The sequence below is a fragment of the Sciurus vulgaris genome, assembly GCF_902686455.1.
Source record: "Sciurus vulgaris genome assembly, chromosome: 9".
In the NCBI taxonomy this organism is placed as follows: Eukaryota; Metazoa; Chordata; class Mammalia; order Rodentia; family Sciuridae; genus Sciurus; species Sciurus vulgaris.
The window spans coordinates 107,737,907-107,760,782 of record NC_136469.1 but is presented as its reverse complement, the minus strand read 5'-3'; the positions used below and the strand labels follow the sequence as shown (position 1 = coordinate 107,760,782).

Below are 22,876 nucleotides of genomic sequence, written 5' to 3'. Positions count from 1 at the left end.
ACCTGGAACTCAAAAAATATATCAGATATTATTATTAATTTAATGTGATTTGAATTATTTTATAATATTTAAACATATATCTTCTATGATACAATTGAAAAATTTAAATGGTCCACAAAACTAATAATTGTGCACAATCTCAACATAGAAATATATTTAGGCTTATGCACTCAGGATTTTGAAATACATTTTTGTGGTTTTGCTTTTGTTTCTATCATATTCAATCAGTTGTTCTTCCGGATCTACCATTTTGGTGTTAGAATGCATTGCTGTACATCCTACAGACAACTGAAAACATGGAACCTTCGTTCATGGTCATTGTTCATATGATTTGAAATTCAGTAACAGTGAGGCCAATGAATTAGTCCATTTCACTATATTAAATTCAAGCTCATTCTAGTGAGTCTAATTTTATGTGCTACTGAATTTAAGGTTCAGCATAGCAGTTGAACCCATCTATATCAATCATCATTTCTGAAAAGGATGACTCATTGTTAGCAATGTCAGAGTCTAAATCATTAAAATTTAGAAATAAAATTGTTAAATGCCAAAAATGAATCTGGTAACCCAAATAAGTAGCTATCCAAAGTACAGCTGTGTCTATGCATTTATATTCACATACGTAATCAATTAGCCAATTGTGAATTCTGGGTATTGTGTGCCAGGCATTGAAGATACAGCACCAAACTAGAAAGACATGATTTCTGCTCCTCTCCCATTAAATTCTACTCTCCCTGGCAATTACTGTCACAGAGATTGAGATTTTTTGGGCTAAGACTTCAAATACTTGCAATCAGGACTATGTCTTCACAGTCTAAATGGCAAAGCTCTTATTCTAGAGAGCTGGGGAAAAGACTTTGAAGGTATATCAAATCGGTTGTGTCCAAAAAAAAAAAGGATGAAAAAGAAAAGAAAAGAAAACCCACAATAATTAATTCCATAAGCACTCTGAGAACAAAAAACATAGTCATGAAATAATATATCTAAAAAATGAGATGAAACCTGTGTCGTCAAGCAGTTGTATGATCAGTCAGTATTGAAGAGGACCTGTACCTAATAAATGGGTCCTTTGTGCTAAGGGTGACCATCTTTAAATTACTTGCCAAATATTTCCTTTTCTGCTTCTGGGTAAATGACAGGGTTGCACTTCTGGCCCCACCGAAGTTGAACAATATGTGCTAATTCCTTTCAACAATGGAATCTGATCAGAAGTGAGTTTGTATCACGTCTGGCAGAAATTTTGATTAACAGTATGCACCTGGCCACTATGTTTTCCCTGGACCACATGATCAGCAATTATCTAGATGGTGGAAATCCATCTACCTGAGATTTTAAGTGAATATGATATGTAGGAGCATCCATCCCTACACACCCGACCAATCTCAGAGGATAATGTGGGGTCATGAGCAAGGTACATGAGAGAGAAATAAAACTGGATAGTTGTTACTGCAGCCAGTTTACTGTGATGAATTCACTTACTGAAACAAGAAAAAAGAAGAAAAGGAAAGGAAAAACAAGCAGGTCCTTGGCCCTATCAAACTGAAAATCAGCTCGTAAGAATAAGAGACAAAAATAAAACTCTTTCTGGAGGTTATTAAAAATTCTAAACAATCTCATTGCAAGAGAAGAATATTACTACACACATTATTTTTTCCTTTTCATTTAAAAAGATACAACTATAGTACTATGGCTGAAAGAATGGAGAAAGCATCACTTTAAACCAGAAACTTGAATACAGATGACTCAATCCAGTATTTGGGCCATATGCGTCAGAATCAAGAACATTTGATGAAATGTAGGTCCTGGGGCCAAAGAATCTTTGTTAAATTTGCATTTAACAAGTTCTGCAATTGATTCCTTCATACCCTGCATGAAAAATCTTTGTTTAGTGCTAAAGGCTATAAAATAATATTCAGGTATGTTTTGTTTGGGAAGCACAAAATTTGTTTTCACTTGAATTAGAATTGATTGGCCTTTAAAAATTAAAGAACTTCCCATAAAAATCAAGATTTCTAACAAATATTTGAAAATTAATTGGAAGGTCTAGAAACTCTAACTTCCAATACTCAAGTATTATTAATCAGATAAATTTTAGCTCCCTTCACAAAAGGAATATACTCTTCAGTTCTTAGTCTCTGTGAAGCTCAATTAATTTCTTTATTTGTCCTGCCATGAAAGCTCTTGAATTTGAGCCCCCTTGTTCTGGTTCTTGAATGTTACAGTAAACAGATTAAAGATTATATTCTGGAAAATGGGAGAGGGGGGGAAAAAAAGGAAAGCCATTAAAGAATGTTGATCAAAAAAATTTTACATAAACAAATCTAATTAAAAATTAGGAATCTTGCAATATGAAAAGAAGAATAAGGCTAGGTTTATAGACTCATGTGTTTCTTGTGGGCAAAGATGGCCCACAATATCTACTGGTTAGACAATTGACTGAGGAACATGGACTGATGAGATCTCTGGCTTAATGTAGGCTTCTGTAAAAAGGGAAGCTATTACCCACTTACTTTTAATGAATTACTACTATTGGGAATTTCACCTGCAATCACCAGAACTGCCATTTTTAGAAGAAGACACAAATCCACATTTTAATTGGAAATGTCCTGATTTTAAATGTTTTCAGTTAATTATTTATTTAAAAACAAACGCAGGCCAATAAAGCAGATTGATACCTGTGGATTAGAGGATAGCAGGATTAGAGTCAGGAGACTGAGTAGGAGTAAAGAGGATTTGAAAAATTATTCTCAGATTTTTTTTTTTTTTTTAGCTCTTGCAGCTTGACAAATACTGATAGCATTAACCATGCAAGAGAACCACTGGATAAAAAGCATTTTCACTTGGCAATATTATGAGTTTAGGGCCTAGAAGTTGCATTTCGGAAATTTTCATATGAAAAAAGACAGCTGTTTGTCTATTTATCTTATTCAAAAAATAGTCCAATTACTATCTATCTCCAAGAAACATACATGACTCTGAGGATATAGTACCACACAAGAAATCAGAAGTCTCTGCCTTTAGTAATCTTAGATTCATGAAACAGAGCTTTAAAGTTATGCAGAATATAGTAATGGGTGACTTGTTTCATAGAGGGGTATGTATGCGTGTATGTGTGTGTATATGTGTGGGGGTGGCAGTCATGTGAGGCTTCTAGAACATAGTGACATCTAAGTAAGAACATGAAGAAAAGAAAATGTGTTCCCAGCAGAAGCAACAGCTTGTACAAAGGCCCACAGGCTAGGGAAGCCAGATGCATTAAAAAATAAAAACTGAAATGAGGTCAGTGCATCTGGACCACCACAAGCAAAACAGATGAGTAATGAGAGATGAGGCTGGGAAAGTGAACAAGGCCAGCAGCCATGCAGGCCATTCCAAGTATTCTGGATTTGATCCTGAAAGGATTGGATGGTCAGAAAAGGGAGCTCATCTGGGTCATCACAAGCACATTTATATCATAAAACCGCATATGGACTAGGGTTTGAAATTTTTTAGTTAGATATTCAAAGGTTAATATTTGAGGTTATAGGATTGTATCAAATTGTTCAGGGAAAATCATTAAAGTGAAAGTCAACGCAAGTTAAAAGTAGAGAACTCTGAATCCCATCCACCTTAAGAGTGCAGATAAAGAGAAATTGAAGAATGAAAACTAAAGGGAAGAGTGAGGAAGAACAGGAAAGAGGAGTGAGTTTCAAGAGGAAGCAGATCTAGGATGCCAAACACAGCAAGGGAGTGAAGGGTAGGAATAGGGGGCTGGATGCCATCCATACCACACACAGAGTGCAGAGCAAGGTTCAGAATAGTGATGAATGTCATCTGAGACATTTATTACTACCTCAACTGCATAAGTCACTTTCTCATTAAACCTGACTCCACTCAAAGAGAAGCTCTTAACTGGAATTTTCATGCAATGGAAAAGTTCAGTTTTGTATAAACTCCTAATTGTTAGGAGTCAGAAAACTAAGGCAGCCTTTGTACATTTCAAGGTTGGACACATTTCAGGGACTTGGAAGCCTTATTCTGCATGCTTGGTCTCAGCCACTACTCTATTTTTCTGCAATGAAGAAAAAAATTGGTATTCGATTTCTGTTCCAAGAACCCTATTTTCTACTCTATTTGCCTTGAAACAAGCCACAGAAAGATGAAAGAAATTTGTGATGGAAGAGACCTTGCAGGTCACTGACTACTGTTCTCTCATCTTCATGTTTTGGAAACTGAGGCACAGAAATAATAACTAGCTTATCAAAGGTTACACAGCTTAAATTTTTAAAAAGTTTTTCTTGTATAAACAAAATTTTTTTTAACTCTTGTTTATTGTGTTTCCATCACAGTCTCCTCTGATCAAATGAAAATTCCATTTTCCTCTTAGCAAGTCTTTAAAATGAAAATACCATCAGTTTTTTTTTTTTTTTTTGTCAGTTTAGGATCCTCCATATTTTAATAAGTTAATCTTCGTCATACACTCTAATATAAACCTTATATAATATCATTTGCAAAACATCATTTTTATCTCTCCAAAAGGAAAATTTAAACATCCTAAAAGGAACATAAAATAAAGAGAAAGTTCTATTATTCATATAATGTTGTATTGAGAATTAAATTAACTCATATAATCAATTATGAAGGCATATTTAGTTCACAATCTTAATGTTAGGTCTTTCCCCAATAACTGGTTAACCACAATGTACAACACATTTTTATCACAGCAAATACTACCACAACATTATCACATATGAATTTTAATTTTTAATATATAGATTATTTATAGAGTGTGATATAACCACATGTACTCATGACTGGATAGAGAATTTATCATTAATATTACATGGTAAATCCACCAAAATTAGTGGTTAATCTAATAGTTACCATTAATTTTATAAAAGCCTATCAAAATGAATAAATATGTCTACAGTTATACTCAGCTGAAAATAAGGTTTATCACCACCAACCTCTAGAAATAGAAATTGTGAATTCTTAATTATCAGAAAAATACCTTAATATAAAAAATGAAAATTGAGCACAAAGGTCCTCCCATCTTCTCTGCATCACATTCTTTATGAATAAAAGGAACAGGTAGACCTGGTGCCATCCCTTCCTTTTCTTCCAGCCTCACCATGGACAGGACAGCAAGAGCTGCAGGAGTAGTCTTGGGATCAAGAGGTGACAAACTTAAGGACAGAAGTAAAAACTAATGACGAGAATGGAAAAATGAAGAATCTGTGTTCTTCATGCCATCATTTAAGAACACCGTGCTGGGAACTGGGGTTGTGGCTCCGTGGTAGTGCTTGCTTGGCATGTGTGAGGCACTGGGTTCAATTCTCAGCACCACATATAAATAAATGAATAAAATAAAGAAAAAAAAAGAAGAAAAAGAAGAACTCCATACTGGGAGCTACCTCCCTCTAGACTTCCTGTTTGTGTGAAAACTGAACCTGTACAAAGTCACTGTAGATGGATTTTTCTGTTACTTTCAGAAAAAACATTCCTGATTGATAAAGGCCACCATGATACTCTTCTTTTGCCGGTATTTGATTATTTGATTCCAATGTTGGAGGGCAGAGTTTCTTCCCTTTTTCCAGTTGGCATTAGATTTGCAGTATATAAAGCCCCTCATGAGAGCTAGTCCTCTTCGAATGTCTTCAGACAGAAGTATGTAAGCGTCACATGATCATGTCTAAGCGGGTGGGGAAAATGACAGAGATGACAGGCCACCAAACAGTTCCCTCAAGGGAAAGGTTTTGATGAAGAGACATCTGCTTTCCACCCCACTAACTTTCACATCCACTCACTTAAAGACATACCTGCCCACCTTTCTTTATCTGTTGATAGATTTTTGTTTAACATCCCAGCTGTTCCAAGGCAGTGACAGCAAAGATTGCAATTGCAGCTGCCCCCTGCAACTGGTGGCAGTCAGAGGTCTGGAAGGGTGATGCCTGCAGTAGAAGCAGTCACCAAAAATGACAGAAAAAGTTGGATATGGCAGCAGCTAAAGAAGAAGGACAAAGACCAGCAGCATCAGTTTAACAAGCACCTAGACGTAACTGTCTCCATCCTGAGTCAGCAACTGCCTCCCCTGGGACTTCATCACCCCTGTATTTCACAGAGTAGCGTAAATCCTAAGCGACCCTCCCTGCTAAAGCTGTGAGTCAGCCCTTCAGTTCAGTGGCAGCCAAAAATACCTCCAAGAGCCCTTCAGATTATCTGGCAAGCTGCAAGGAATGACAGTTAAAAGGAATTCTTCTGAAACAGCAATATCCTTATTGCTATGTCGGCTTCATTCTCTCCTTTTAAGACTCCAGACACTGTTTATTCAGATGCATAAATAGATGAAAGAGTCCCTGTTTACTGGAAACATTTTCTGGTAAAAATATCACCAATTTTGTATTTAATCTATTTAAATGGTGACATATTTTAATGTATATGTTACTAATAATATGGTTCCTTAGACACATTTCTGATTAGTTATCATTGATCCTGCAATTCTGTAATTGCTACTAAGCCAAAAGTCACTCAAAATAATAAAAGGACACTCAGTTTTAAGCTTTTGTTATGAAGGTGCTTTATGGTTCTCTTAGTAAAGCTTTAATGACCACTTTATTAAAAGTGTTTCCCCTTTGTTCACTCCCATTTTTTCATAATCTCTTCACTGCATAAGCCCACTCCACTTAGTCTCTTAATTTTCTGAAGTTTCACCTACTCTGGTATCTATTGGATAATTCTTCTGCTGTTCTTTCAAGCACAACTATCAGCATCACATTTTTTGCTTTGATGATTACCCTTACATGCCCTGGATAACTAATTAAAACTATCCTCCCATATTCCACTCTACTCAGCCTAAATACCAGTATTCCAGTTCAACTTTCTTTTAATTAAGACGTCTTCTCTTGACATGCAAATTTAAATCTTCCTTATAAACCTGGCTGACATTTTAGCCCACTGTTTCATTTCTTGAGAATCTGAAGAGTTTCTCTTACATAATCATAGCAACAACAGTGAACTTGTTCCATTTACCACAATTCTCCAACTATGGATGACTTGTTAATTCTGTTGTAACAACTTGTAAAAAGTTCATATAATTAAACAATTTGAACTCTCCAACCTCCCAAAATTTGAGTCAGATTGGCATCTTTGGCTTCAATATCTAAAATCTTCTCATGAGTAATTAAAAGTAAATAGGAAACTTTCATCTCTTTCTAGAAGTTTCCCATGGTGTCTTATTCCTCCTGCAAACTATTCCAATTCAAGTCTGAAGTTCTTTTCTGTCCTGACAAGGTTTTAACACGCAATATTCTAAAAGCATCTGATTCTTTCACCACCTTAATGGAATTCAAATATCTCCCTGATACTTACGAACTACTCCAAGTATCACTATAAAATACAGCATAAATAATGGAATTTAAAATCTTATAAGGAAATGGCCATTTTAATCCATTTTTCAACCTTCCTTAACTTTGTGATGTAACTCTACTCCTCCACCAGAGAGGAAACCAAATCATACTTCTCATTATACCACATTTCTGAAATAGTCACAATGGTTATTAGACTTTACAACTATCTTCACAAATAGTTGAAAAGAGCATTCTCTTTTTTTAACATATTGTTCTGTGGATATTATATACATATCTACATGTCAAAGAAGGAAAACTTTATCTTCCTTATTATGCTTTAGATCAAATTAGTAATACCCTAATTATACATATCCTTTAAGAATTCTGAAAAGCTTCTATATAGAAAGAAGGCCACCACACCTGTTCCTAGAACATTTTGTACTTATTCCACTAAAAAGTTGCTGACATCCTAAATGTTAATAAAGATATTTCTAAAAAGAATGCTCACATAAAAAAAGTACTGTTTTTAAAATTTTATGTGAAACCACATTTTAAATACTGAAATATACAAGAAGTAATGTAAAAATAAAATAAATTTAACTCATATCTCAAATTAAGTTGGAAATGAACTCATTTTTCTATATGCTAGTTATCTGAATATAAAAACAAACAAAACATACAAAGATATCAAAACTACTACCTAGTTGTAGTTTCTTAAAATGTAAAATCCGATGGAGAAGTGGAAGGAATCTGTATCTTCTGGTAAGTAGATATCCCCAGTTTAATGAGCTTCTACATATATTTAATGAGCTGTCTACATAAAACTGATGATATGTAAATATCAATTTTATTCTTATCAGAATTTATTTGTAATGATTTAGATCTCTACCTCAAGGAATAAGGGAAAGTCAAGTTAAAAGTAAGTTTTCATAATTTTGTGTTATGTCAAAACATTATTGAAAAAAGTAAATTTAATACTTACTATATAGTGTTCCCTATAAATGTATTCAATTTTGCAGTGAATATCTGGTTTATTTTTATTTACCTGAGCTTAAAACACAGTAAGATAAGACAGAATGTACTTTTTTCCTAAGAAGACAACAGAAGCATCTAGAAGTTTCAACTGGAGTTAAAGCTTGCCTTAGCACCTTCGAGAATGCCATCTTAACATAAGCACACTCAACACCCTCTGTGGACACAGATTGTTGTTAAGTTCTGGGTGTCTGCTGATATCAAAATTCTCAGGCTGCCAGTAAATGTACCAGAAATCACTCTTCCCTTTCTAAAAGAAGGTTTTTAGTTCAATGAAGAAAACATAGAGTGATTATATAGTATTCCTAACTAAGAAGTGAAAGAACAAATCAATGTCTAGGACACAGACACATGAAAGGCAAAAACAGCCAAAATATAGTGTGATATGAATTTATGCAAAGACTGGGAACTTTTCATCATAGTGTTCCCCAAATCTAAAATAGCACCCAGCAAGTCTTCAGCTCTTAATAAGAAACGTTTGAATGAACCATACTTAGAGCTACAGAACTTAACTAACTCCAGTTACATGGTACAAGTAAAAGAGATTGCTTACTTCTCTAGATTTAAATAGCATGTTCCCCTCATGGAACATGCATGATAATGGAACATGTGTGTTAATGCACATGTTTTATCTGCTTTCCAAGGCACTTCTTCACTAATCCTCCGGAAGACCAACACCACACCTCATACATCTTTATATCCTGTAGAGTGCCTGGCACATCACATGTCTTCAATACACACACATTAAGGAACAAAATGCTAGAATAATTTCATTTGACTCTTTTGATGTTAACACATTGAACAGTAATGAATTGCTGACTGACCAAGCTGTTCCTTTGGCCATCCTCCTCTGCCAATAGAGATTTCTACAATAAGAGCTGTAGCAATCAAAAAATAACACTAAAACAAATGGATTGGTCATGCCCATGGTTCACTCTATCCACTGCATATTAAAGGAGCAGAGGGAGAAAAACTTTCACTACACCTGAGCTTAAGAGCTAGAGGGAAAAAATTGAGCGAGTGAGGCATGTTAGTGTCAAAATATGAATAAAGAGCCAAAATATGAATCCCTCAAAATTATGACAGAGAGAAACATCTTTTTAGCATTTGAAAGAACAGATTGTTGTTAATAAAAAAATATATATATATGGTGCAAGCAAAGCCCTAGTGTTAGCTCATTAAGACATGGAGTGGTATTTTCTGGGTCATGTGCTTCAATGGCATCACCTTTAATTTTGCCTGAGAGTTACTGTATGGAGAGAAAGTGCCACTATTTACTCAAACCTATGCCAGTGTTATCATACATTCCATGTGCTTTCCTGTAAAATCATCACAAACTATATATTTATTTAAAACAACAAACTAGGGGCAAGTTCTGCAAAGCCACTTCACTATAGCCACTTCGAAAGAAGCCTAGGTACCCTTATACAGCAGGGAATGGGCAGGCAAAGAGCAGTATTAGTGAGGGTGTGAAAAAATGCTAAGGGCTTGCTAGTTATGCATTTATATAAAAAATTCAAACATTCTAGTTTTACCTGGCATGCATTAAGATGAAACCCATAAGTATACTATTTCCATGCCGGATAGCGAGAAGCAGGAGATCCCTGGACAAAACTGAAAGAACTGACTATGAAAAGCCATGTCTACAATATGCAGAATAGCCAGTTACATGCCACTGCAGACAGCCAATGGTTTCAGCTGTGTGTCCTGCCTCCCACAAAATAATGTTAAATAAATAAGCAATGACAAATGACTTAATATCAGTCATTTACTCTTTTCATCAAAAGCTATTTACACACCTGAGTGAAATCTCCCCAATCTTGAATTCTCTTTTCTCACTCATGAAATCTCAAGTGCTATGTTCCTTGTGATCTTTAGGCAGACTCAAGAGGGTGAATATGGTGCAGAGCATAGAAAAGGCTCTGAAATCTTTTCACTTTTTCTTTTTTTGTTGTTGTACTGGGGATTGAACCCAGGGACACTTAACCACTGAGTCACATCCTCAGCCCAATTTTGTATTTTATTTAAAGACAGGGTCTTACTGAGTTGCTTAGGCCCTTGTTAACTTGCTGATGCTGGCTTTGAACTCTATCCTTCTGCCTCAGCCTCCCAATTCTCTGGGATTATAGGTGTGTGCCACCATGCCCAGTTCTGAAATCTTCTTATGCTTACCCTTATTCTGAAGGTTTTCCTGCTGCAGGTTCTCTCGGAGACCCCAGGAGTCTGAGTCAGATAGGAAGGGAGACTAGATTCTCAGCTGCCTGATGCCTCTGCAGGAGGATCAGCCCACACTGCAGCTGCTTGGATGAGGAGAATGTCAAATATCACAGTTTTTCAAAGATGCTGTGACCTCAACATCTGGAGCTTACCCTGCCTGCATCTGAGAATAGAGCTGCTCAACAGCTCAGGTCAGTCACTCCCTTTCTATACATCTTGCACACACCTTTCTTTGTTTTCCCCTCAACGTCTCAACTCTACATACTGACAATTCAAACCATTCCCAGTGTGTTCTCTCCTGCTTGCTGCCTCCACCACCTCTCACCCTAAAGTCAATTATGATGCTGACCTCCAGAGTTGCAAGAGCCAGAGATTCTGCCAATCATGTACCTGGCACAATCCAGCTGAGTTTGGTGGACTTGTTTCAATTTTATGTCTCTAAAATCATCACTGATGTCATATAGTGAGCTTTTATTATTTGAATATAACTTTGTTTCGATAGGCAAATTCATTTTCATGAATTGATGACTCCTAGTTGTCAAACATCATGACAATTATGAAGGACAATGGATATGCCTTCTTTCTTTTGGAACTGGTTTTGTTTTCAGAGATTTTGTACAAAGGTGTATCTACAAAATGAGACTGAACAAATAGTAAACACATAAAATCATCTCCTGTCTTTAAGACTGCATCACATGCTCCAAATTTATCTTTTTTATAAGTCCCTGCTCTTGTAAATTAAGTGTGACACTGGGTGTTATTTGTTGCATTTGTAGTAGAAATAACCAGAGGAGCAGCAATATCAGTAAAATATCTACATGTATTGAATTCCTATTCTAATTTCCAGACACTGTAAAAAGGGCTTACACATAAAAAATAAAATAAAATAAATCCCCCAAGCCAAGTGACATAGTTTTATTTCCACATTACAAATAAAGAAACCAAACAAAAAGAGGTTGAGTAATGTACTAAATGATGTGCAGTTAATACATTATAATCACAGAATTCAAAATCTAAAGCAGACATTGATCTTAGCCATTACTTTATAAAGGAATATAATGAATGTTCTTGAGGTCAGATTCATTTTTAAGTTCTGGGAGAGATGAGATTTTTTTTTGTAGTAATTCTGGCCAACTGAATGTATATTTTATTTTTATAAACTTGAGATTAATAAAATTCATAGAACCATATTATCATACATCTCTCTACAGCTTGAGAATATAGTTAGAAACTGACCCTCAGACTATGATCTAACCTCTTGTTTTTCATGGATTTAGGAATGAAGTTTCTTCAATATTTCTGAATAAAAATTAAGAACACTAATAAAAATTCTTCCTAGATAACCTCCTCAGAACAGCTTTTCAATGTAGTTAAGCATGGTACTCAATCTAGATTTTCCAGACTGAATCTATAATTTAAATACCAAGCCTTGTCATTTCTAATCGTTATCACTGTTGAACATTGTGGATTTTAGCTGTCATAAGTATATGAGGCCTATCTACACATTAATTTTTCCAATGACCCCATAAAATTGATGCAAAAATAAATATTGCTCCATTTATTCTGTTAAAATCCCCCAAGTAGTTAGCTCTAATGTCCAACATGAAAACCAAAGGAATACTCATTTCAGTTATTACTTTTAGCTAATCTGAATGTAAGGTTTGATAGATAAGATTTCAAGGTAATCCCATCTCAGGTTCCAATTTCATAAAGAAATAAATATTCTGAATGCATAAATCCAACCAACTTGGTGTGGTTCCAAAGAATGTTACCTCTAAGAAAGTAGTATTACCTTCAAGATAATGCTATCTCTTAGGAATTCTTAAGAACTCTCTCCTAAGCTATTCTTAATAATATTACTACTTATCAATTTTATGTATCATTATGCTTTCTCAAGAATTTTAATTTACTTGGTCCACATAATATCTCTGTTAAGACATAAACAGAGTAAGTACAACTCATTTTCCCATTTCAAAAATGCATAAATGAAGCCACATATTGCACAAATGAATCACCCCAAATCACACATATAGCTTATGGTGGACTCAAAACTAATTCACATCAGGAGTTTGAGTAAAATAATTGTTCCAATTCACCAAAAAGTCCACTTAAATTATGCTGATGTTAATAGCAAAGGCCAATGTGGTAATTAAATTTTAATTGTTAACACTGATTTTAAGGATAATATAAGTTCTCTAGCTGATTCTTTTCATGGTGGTATCCTAAAATATTAAATTAATTACCAAGTAAATTAAAGTTCACATAAGGTATATTTAATTGATTCTCTGATAACTACCAGGCACTTTTCTGGATGCTTAGGATAGATTTATCAATAAAGCAAGCAATGAAACAGGAAAAAAAAATCCTTGACTTCATAGACACTACATTTATGTCAGAAAGAGATAAATAAGTACTTGACAATGATATTAAATAACAAATCTTATATATTAAAAGATGAATGGTTAAGGAAAAAAGAAAAGGAGGCATCTGGGTAAGAGGGTTCAAGTTCATGGGCAGTGGGCAGACTCTCACATGTGTTAGGCTGGTCATGGTGGGCATCCTTGAGAAAGGGAGATAAGGGACATCCTACGGAATTGGAAACAGCCAGGGAAAAGCCACAGAGAGCATCCTGGTTTGTTTAAAGCGCGGGAAGGAAAACAGTGTGACTGAAGCAGTGTTAGCACGTTCTAGAGTTGTATGAGAAGAGGTGAAAAAAAAAAAAAATGGCAGAAAGATCTTGCAGGGCCTTAGAGGCTACCAAAGAAATCATCTTCAAAATGAATATGGCTGCATTACAGGATTTTGAGAAGATGAGTGGTGTGATCTGACTTAAATTTTTAAAAAGAACTATTATGAATCATTAAATACCTCAAACTTTTATAACCTAACATATTACATAACCTTTGTCATATATCTGAATCTCAATATATTCTCCTCCCTTCAGAATAAAATATCATTATTCCTGTCTTTCCAAAGAAAATATCAAGTCTTAGAATGTCTAAGTAACTTCTCCAGGGTAAGATCTAGTAAGTAAGTAGTAGAGTCAGGTGAAAAGAACAATTTTTCTAAATTATAATTAAAAACTCCTTCCTCTTTTCTAAGTAGTCATTAATTAAAATAATAACAAATGAGATTAATCATCCAGATTATCCATCAACAGAGATATTCATTTTGATATATTAAAAATGTACTGAACTAAAGCCTATTTTTCCTTATTATGAATTTCTGGAATAAAATGATAAAGGTAATTTCCCTGAACATTCAGGCTAAGAATTTTGGAAGCAAAAAGTGACCCTACTAATTTAAACTTGCAACAATACATATAGAAAGTATTTCAAAGCCTTTTAGTTGTCTCTTATTAACTATTATGTGACAGTTATTATGCTAAATTCATTACGTATATCATCACGTTTAATATTATTCAAAGAATGGTAATACAAATAACAAAGGTGCTTTCGGAGAGGTCAAGTGACACAATTCAAAGGTGGCACTACCACAGGGATCTTATCTAAGTCTCCAGAGGATAAAGTTAGGTTCTCTCACTAAGCTACACTGCTCTCCTGAAACATGATATTCAACATATCACCACAACATTCCTATTGAAAGGTCAGCAAAATATGAGTAGTCCCATTTTCCAGATGATTAACTGATTATAGAAAAGTTAATCAAGCAGTCAACATTTATCTTATGGCTATAATATGCAAATCAATATTTAGTTGCTGAAATCACAGAGGATTTATGATACTATATATTGCCTCAATGACCTACAATTTTATTAAGTTGGCAAAAGACACATAAAAATGTAATAAATAATACAAGATATCACAGAAAAAGCCCCAAATGAGATATAGAGCCAACAACTGCTCAAGAAATTCAACAGATAGAAAATTGAATCTGGGTGCTACAATTCAGTTAAGAAAGACACCAAAGAGGCCTGGTGTCTTCTTTTTATTGTTCTTTTAACCTGACTCTACTACTTACTTACTAAATGATCTTTACAGAAAAAGGTAGGTATTAGATCAACAGAAAGAAGGAAGAAAAATGGTTCCAGCTGAAGGAAAAATGCTTCCACCAAAGGTCGAAAGGGCAGATGGGAATGAATTATCAAGAGAAAATGAATAGAAGCATTTAAAGAGCAAGATGGAAGGGCAGAGAGATGAAGTGGTAAAGGAAGCCAGAGAAGTAGATTATGGAAAGCCTTGCTAAATTAGAAATTTAAATTCTGAGGGAAAGAGCGGTACTTGTTTAACTGTTAGTAGGGACCTATGTATGCTTTGTATACACTTAGTGTTTGTATAATCCTTCTGACAATCTTATAAGGTAAAAAGGTGGATAAAACCAAAGGCATTTTAAATCTAAGGAAAGAGACCTTATCTGGCCAAGGCATAGCTTTGTGTGTGTGGAAGAAGTAGAGCGCCAGTCTACATCTATTTGCTTTCGGTGCTTAAGTTGCCTCCACTATCCCTCAATACCGACTGGTAAAGGCAATGGAAAGTCACCAAAGGATTTGATCAAGAGGAGAGAGTTGCATATGGAAAGCAGCATAAGACTAAAAGAAGACTAAGAAGACTCTGATATTTTAGCATATGTTTAATATCAGAACCTGGGTAAGGCAAAAAAAGCCACATAGTATATTGCATTGATCAAAATAACAAAAAAAATTAGAATCTATAGTTGAGTGCAAACAATGGGAATTTTAAAATTTAAGAGATAATAAAAAAACAAAGAAAGAAACCATTGGAAATATCCAAATCCAGGTAGATTTTACTACCCAGCCATACAATAAGAAGGCAAATATTCCTTCTGAAAGTGTGAAAAGACCAAGTCCAAGGTCTAGCTCGAATACCTTAAGAATTTTTTGAAAGCTCATGATTTATTTAAAAATAATAAAATCTATGCCTTAGAAAAAAGATCTGCATTAGTGCAAATATACATCTTAAACCACATCTTGAATCATGACAGCCTTGTGCTAGGATTACTTCTTTTATATGAGTTTGGCAATAGCCTATTGCCACATATGCTAACATGGATAGCAAGCTCTTATAGTCATGATTATTAGATATATTAATTGCTGAGGTAACACTATATTCTTTCAATTTTTCTTTTAGAAATTTACTGTATATTAAAGTATTGCATTCTCTCTTAAAGATACAACGTGCCATATTTGAGAACATTATTCCTTCCTGTGACTTCTCTTAAAATGAGGTATCATTCAGGGATTCAAGTAAAAAACTAATAGCAACTGAATACCATAATACTTAACAAGAAGTTCGATCTTCTCTGACTTTTTCTTATCTCTGAACAATTCAAAACATGCACTTTCCAAGGACTTATGTCAAATACTCACCTTTGAGCATATGTAAAATAAATACCTATAGTTTTTCAAAGATTATTCCCATAAATATTCAGGTATTTAGTCAATAGCAATATATTTTTTTGTTGTTGTTCTAGGAATTGAACCCAGGGTACTTTATTGCTGAGCTTCATCCTCATTTTATTTTTACATTGAAACAGGAGCTCACTAAGTTGCTGAGGGTCTCACTAAGTTGCTGAGGCTGACCAGGAATTTACAAATCTCCTGCTTCAGGTTCCCAAATCGCTCTGATTATAGGTCCACCACACCAGGCAAACATAAATATCTTAAAGCAACTTAATATTAGAAAGTTGCCAAGCCTGACAATAACCAGAATAGCTGCATAAATCTTTGCTTGGTATCATTTATTCAACTAATTTGTCTTGTTTCAATTAATGATTAAACTAAATGTCTTAATAGTTACAGATGTATAAGCATGTTTACCACATGTAGGTATCAAAATTATATACATCATATATATCATACATGTATACACATATGTGTATGTATACATGTATATATATATGTCATCTTAAAACTGATGAGTAATGTAGTGTTTTGACTCAGAATCCTTTTAGGAATTATACCCCTACCCTACTTTTACCTAATTGTTTGGCAACATCTAGCAGTGCTGAAGGATAATTAAAACTGAACATATTAGCCAAACCTAATTTCCTTTACCTCCTTGGATAAAAAATATATTCATTTTATGGGTTGAAAATTAATGTTTAAGTTTGAAATCAAACTGTGCCACAAGCCAATAATTCAGGTTTATAACCAATGGATATCTAAAATGACTGAAAGTTTGAAGAAGGTAAACCCATACTATATTTGTATATGTACAAAATTCATTTTAGGGTCCTAACAGTGTATTTATTGGGATAAAAATCCAGATTCTGTTTTTTCTTTATGTTTCTTATTTTTGCATAACTACACTGGTATGAGACAGGCACCTATGATATATGCTGTAAGTAACCAAAAAAATTCACTGGCATTCTGCTGAATAATGGCAGACTCTAACATACTCTAAGAGTCAAACATTTAGTTATTAGAAACAAATTAATTTGAAAAGTATTTATGCAAAAAGTCTGGGGTCCATATGGTTTCTGAAATTCTACAAAAAATATGTTAAATACATAATGTGGGTAGAAAAAAATCACAGATAATGTTTAGTTCATAGAAATACTTTCTATTACCTATGATTTTATATCACAGTAATGCACTCATATGTAAAATATATTAAAATAAGAAATATTATCCTTAGCTTTTAAAGGCATTATTTTGTGAGAGTTTAGAAAAGGAAAATATTTTTACCTCCCAATCCTGGTCTAAGCCGATTATCGTAACCATCCAGAAGTCTGTCTAGAATTCTTGTAAAGATGGTAATGTTATTTTTAGCCTCATCTTCTTGGATGTTAGCCAGCACCAACCTAAACAGATAATTTTACAAGCTGATATATACACATATGTGTGTTTTGAAAGTGCCAACATGCTCTTATTTCTTGATTTAAATTTAAGGTTCCCTAAACTATCATTATCACTCATTTTTCTCCTTTTCTTTCACCTCTGTAAATACCAGTATGTCTATGGGGAAGGTGAACATGCTGATGAAAATGGATACTACATTGTAGATTGTCAAAAGTTTGATGATGAAACTATTTGAGATTTCCACCACTTAGCATTCTAATTGCTATTCTGGCTTTTTTTTTTTTTAATCTATTCCCTAGAAATACAGTGTGATTATACATTATCATTTGCAGACATTATTAGTAACGTTATTTCACAGTCACAAAGGTGCAATAATCAAAGAAGCTCCTGAAATAATAATTCACTGCTTTGAACATTAATTTGAAAACAAATTGCCTGATTGGAGATATAAAATTTCTCTATCTTCCTCAAAAATATCTTTCTTTTTCTTTTTATGTCTTTTGCTCTTTTAAACCAAGATTGCTTCCTTACTTTGGGTATACCTCCACCCAATGGCCAACTGCAATATAGACATCAGGGAAACTCCTCTGGTTGTGTGCCAAGCACCACTGTAGCCAGAAGGTAGAGGTGGGCTCTGAAGGCATCAGTAACAACCACAGCTGTGGAGCCTTGGAGGGCTAGTCCCTCCTGACTGGTCTCAGAAGAAGGATAAGGGGCCACATAAAGATTAAAATGCCCAGTTACCTTTTTTTAGTGATAAATTAGTGATTATAGGAAGAACAAATGAACTTAAAATATCATGAGAAAGGATTTAGAAACAGTGATTTTTCTCCATTATTTCTCCATCGTAAAGCCAGAGACCTGATTTTGTGACATCTAGCAATATGGTGCAGAAGGAACTGAATGTATAAAACAGAATGTCCCTTTTCACTGCCATTTCTTTTTTACTTAGAATGATTCAGAGATTTAAATTACTGGCCCCAAAAAAGAATCATTTATATAATAGAATAAAATACTAGCATGAGCATTGCTGGTCAAATATAGAACAGAAAACTAGTAGAGAGAAATTAAGTTAATCGCTGAGGCTTTTCAATCATTATTAATTGAGGATAGAGTGTTCATCCAAGACAAAAATCAAAGACAATATGTAAATTACCTTCTGATCAAGGTGCATTGTATAAAATACCATTGAGAGAGTCCATTTATGTTTAAATGAATACAGAGCTAGAAGGTAAAAATACTCAACACATCAAATACTCAGAAACTAATTTCCAACAATTATTGCTATAAGAGTACATATTTAAAAAGTAACATGAAAATAACATTCACAAATTATGTAAGTCAGTTCATACATTCTAGCCTCAAAAGTTTCTATATTGCCTACTTATGCTTATTTTAAAACCAATCGCCAAAATAGTCATAAAGTTTCACCTAGATTTTCATTCAAAAGTCTTTTTTAGTCACATTTCATATTTTCTTTCTAAAGTCAATATTCATATGTTAAACTAGTAGATATTTTCAAATTATATTGTCTTTATCAGCATATTTTTTTCACATCCAGAAAATACTCACACACTTTGAACATTACTTGGGATGGACTATGAAACTTAAAGGGAATTAAATGATATTAGAATTTTTTTTAAAGTAATGGTTACAGGAACATTCTCAGAAAATTTGTATTTTAATTCTTCTGGTATTTGGTAAGTCATATCCTAGGGGAATAAATAAAAGATGACCATCAATGATTTAAAAAAATCAGAAAAGATTACAACTAAGATAAAGTTTTTGAAAGCAATAAAAATCACTTTCATGTTTGTTGAACACAGGCAAACTAAAATTAGTTACACATTTGAAATAAGTACCCCTTTTGACAGTAACCATTTGAGTAATAAAAGCTCTCTAAATAATGTGTAAAGTTGATTAATAAATCAAGCTCTCCTTTTATTGTTTGTGATTGTGGAGTTGTATACTACCTCCACCTAGAGGTTTAAGACTCACACATCATTTGGGTTTTCTATGTTGACTAACAAAACCAAGAACATTTTCAAAACAGGAAAGAAAAAATTAAGTTACAACTCATATAATTTAGCCAATACTTTTCTCTCTGACTTGAAGGAAAACTTGACTTTCTTGCTGAATTTTGGTATTGTTTTAAGTGCCTGTAATTTAATCATCAATTTCTTGCAGGAGTATCTCACTGAAAGAATATTTCTCAGTGCATTATTTTTATAAAAATGTTTCTATTCACTTTTACATTTGATTGCTAAAAACAAGAATCAGCAAACTTTTCATAGTTCCTGCCACTTACAGTTCACTTTCTGGTAGTCCTTTTTCATGAGAAATAATTTTCCAAAACGCCCTGATTCTCACATGTCACAGCTGCACAGATGGCATTCCAAAACACACCTTTACTCTGAATTAAAAGTTAAGCACAGGAAATATCTCACCTGGCTGGGTCCCACACCAAGAAAACAAGCAGCAGGGACTGCATGTTGTAGATGTCCAATTTTGCCTTCATCACCTCTCTTTGCAAAGCAATGGAAAATAAAAACAAAATACACTTAAGATTGGCTTCAGTCCCACCATCCAAGTAATCCAAAGCAGTGTCATTACATTTGGGAATTGGAGTTAAAGCTATGAAAATTACTCTGTGAACTATGTAGGGTGCAATGACTGGGGGAGGAGAATTTTCTTTTTCTTCTTTCTTTTCTTTTCTTTTTCCTTTCTTTTTTGGGGGGAATAGCAAGATGACCAAGTAATCGAATCAGTCTTTGCTCTGTCAGGAACTTCCCCAACCCCATCATCAGCAAATACTGTTCTATCATTGTTTTATGCACACATGAAATAATAACGCCGGGACTCTAAACTGACATATGAGCTGGAGAAGGGAATAGGTTGGAGGGGAGAGTGGGATAAAAAAGGAGAGATGGGTACTTCCTACCACAACCCGTTTAATCAAGACCACCCTCCGCAACCACAGTGGGAAAAGCAAGGGGCAACCAGGCCACTTTTTCAATTATTATTCTTTTCTTTACAATGAATTGCTGTCCTCACGTCTTCACTTCCTCCAACATAAAAAAAAAAAAAAATACTAATTTCAAGTGAAATCAAAATTTCTCTCCCTGCCCATCCATGGTTGCCCAAGACCACGTCTTGGAGGCAGCTGGGTGCTGATCAAATGCTGCGAAACGACGCGTTTGACAGCTGCTCAGAAGCAGAGGACCACAATGAGAGAAGAAGCGTGAGGCTCCCTGATCAAACACCAGGCAGGCAGGCAGCGGCTACCACGGTGTGCAAAGTTGAAGACTATAAAAGAGCTAGGCTAACGTGCTGCCGAGCAGGCTCCTGCATCTTATTGTAGTTGAAAATATGTTTCTGATGATGAGTATTAAAATTGCTTGTTCAAAGGATGGAGAGGAGAGGGGCATCTGAGCCTCCTCGGTTTCCAGAAAGCATCTAAGAGTGGGGTAGGGGGAGATGTGGCATGCAGGCGAGGCAAAGGCAAATGGTAAAAGGTCCCTGTGGGGACCAACGTGTGCGACCCTACCTGAAAGAGCAAGGCGGATTCGATGTTTTCTTTCCTTCCTTCACCCCGATCTTGAGAAGATAGGAAACTTGAGAAGAGAGAGAGAGAGAGAGAGAGAGAGAGAGAGAGAGAGAGAGAGAGAGAGAGAGAGAGAGAGAGAGAGAGAGAGAGAGAGAGAGAGAGAGAGACTGCAGCAGCCGAACAAGCCTGAGAGCGATGGGCTGGTGGAAGGCAAGGGGAGCGCCAGGAGCGAGGAGCGGCTGAGGCAGCGCGAGGAGTACAAGGAGGCGAAGGCGTCCGTAGTGGCGGTGATGGGCGGAGGAGGAGGAAGAGGAGGAGGGGGAAGGATGGCAGGAGCCGGGGAGGTGGGGCGCGGGCGGAGGCGCGATGCGCGCTGGCGGTGGCGGGCACGAGCCCCGCTCATGCAGGAGGAGGAGCTAGGCTGGGGAGGAGGGCTAACGAGGTTCCAGAGAACGCAGGGACCCCCCAACCCCCACCCCAATCCCGGGTAACCGACCGCCGCCCTCCGGGCACCTGCAGCGGCGCAGCCCCCGGCGGCGTCGAACGCCGGGGCGCGCCCTGAGCGCTGCTCCGGGTGCCCACGTCGCGCGGGAGGAGCGGATCCCACGCGCCGCCGGGTGCTGCTCCCCGGAGGCCCGGAGGCTCTTGGGGGGCTGCTGGTGGGTGTTTGTGCGGAGTCGGAAATGCAATGTGTCTCTGAGGCCCTAGATTCCCTGGGCTGAGCCCTGCCGCTGGTCCCCCGACATCCCTGGGCTGCGGAGCGACGTGGCTGCTAGAAGAGGTAAAGAGGTACCGCTCCCGCTGGAGGGCGAGGGGACTGATCACGCCTTTACTTAGTCATCACCGGATCCACGCAGGACCAAGTTCAACGCGTGTTGCGTGGAATCAGACAGCAGGAAGTTTCTTTGATTTCCTGAGCCCTCTTGATATACTACTCATTCTCCCACACTATTGCAATCAGGACCAATTTCCCCTCAGAACTCTGAGAGCTTTGCGACTTCCCGTGAATCTGCCAGTAAAGTCCATTTGCAGATTTTACACCTTGGGCAAGCTCCCGCTCACTCACTTTCAGCAATCCTTTTTCCTAACCTCTTTTCTCCTTACCAAGTGATGAAACTCAATCAACAGCTCTAAAAAGTTTACATTACCCCTGAGCAAAAATGGACCTGCTGTGCTTCTACTATCTTTGCAGTTCATTCCCCAGGGGTTGGAAATGTTAGCAAGGTTTGAGGTTTTCCCGTTTAGGGCTTTTTGCTGGCAGAGACTAGTAATTCTGTTTCCTTCATACACTTTTGCATTGTGTGTTTTGATCTGCCTGATTTTTCTATTTTATCTGAGGCAATGAAATCCAAACGTGCAACTTGAACAAAAAGAGAGAGCAGGAGAGAGATTTTTTTTTCCTTTTTGTACTGCACATAGGACAGAATGTTATGCACATTTTACTAAGGCAAAGCAGATCCTGTGTTTATCTCTTCCAGAAGTTGTTATAAACGTTAGACACTTTTAAAGAAAAAAAAAAAAAAAAAAGATCCGTATGGTGATGTTTCTGTCATTTTGCATTCAGAGTCAACATGTGCCAAACACTTCAATTTTGTTAGTTATGCACCAAAAAATTCAGATGTGTTTCCTAGATGGTGCAGTTTTCATAACAGTCACTGCTAATCTACAGTAAAATTTTAGCTTTGCTTTGAAGATTATGTGAGGAGAGTAAAACCTTTACATTGTAAATATTTCAAGTTGTCCTTTTGAACCTACATTAGCTATCACTTTCTGAGCATTTAATATGCTACAACCTAAATAAACATTTGCTCTCTTATTTAGCTGGCTCTGTGAAGAATGGAACACCACCCAGCTTTCTCCTCCATCATTAATATTCCTTTCCTGACTTGCCCATTGCAGAGTCTAATTGAAATTCACAAAGATAAAAAGCATGCCATTTAAAACCTTGCAACCAGGGAATCTAAACGTCTTGTG

At 35.9% G+C, this 22,876-nt stretch overlaps 1 protein-coding gene across 1 annotated transcript in view; it reads right to left on the bottom strand.

Annotated features, from left to right (window-relative positions):
• LOC306669564 (gamma-aminobutyric acid receptor subunit alpha-2) overlaps positions 1–21,169 on the bottom strand; it is a 119,916-nt gene extending 98,747 nt beyond the window's left edge. The window contains exons 1-3 of the mRNA XM_079153604.1: positions 20,903–21,169; positions 19,803–19,880; positions 17,242–17,357 (exon numbers count right to left, since the gene is read on the bottom strand). Coding sequence (XP_079009730.1) covers positions 17,242–17,357; positions 19,803–19,873 — 187 coding nt within the window. The 5' untranslated portion in view covers positions 19,874–19,880; positions 20,903–21,169. The remainder of the gene's footprint in view (positions 1–17,241; positions 17,358–19,802; positions 19,881–20,902) is intronic.
• Positions 21,170–22,876: the final 1,707 nt, after the last annotated feature.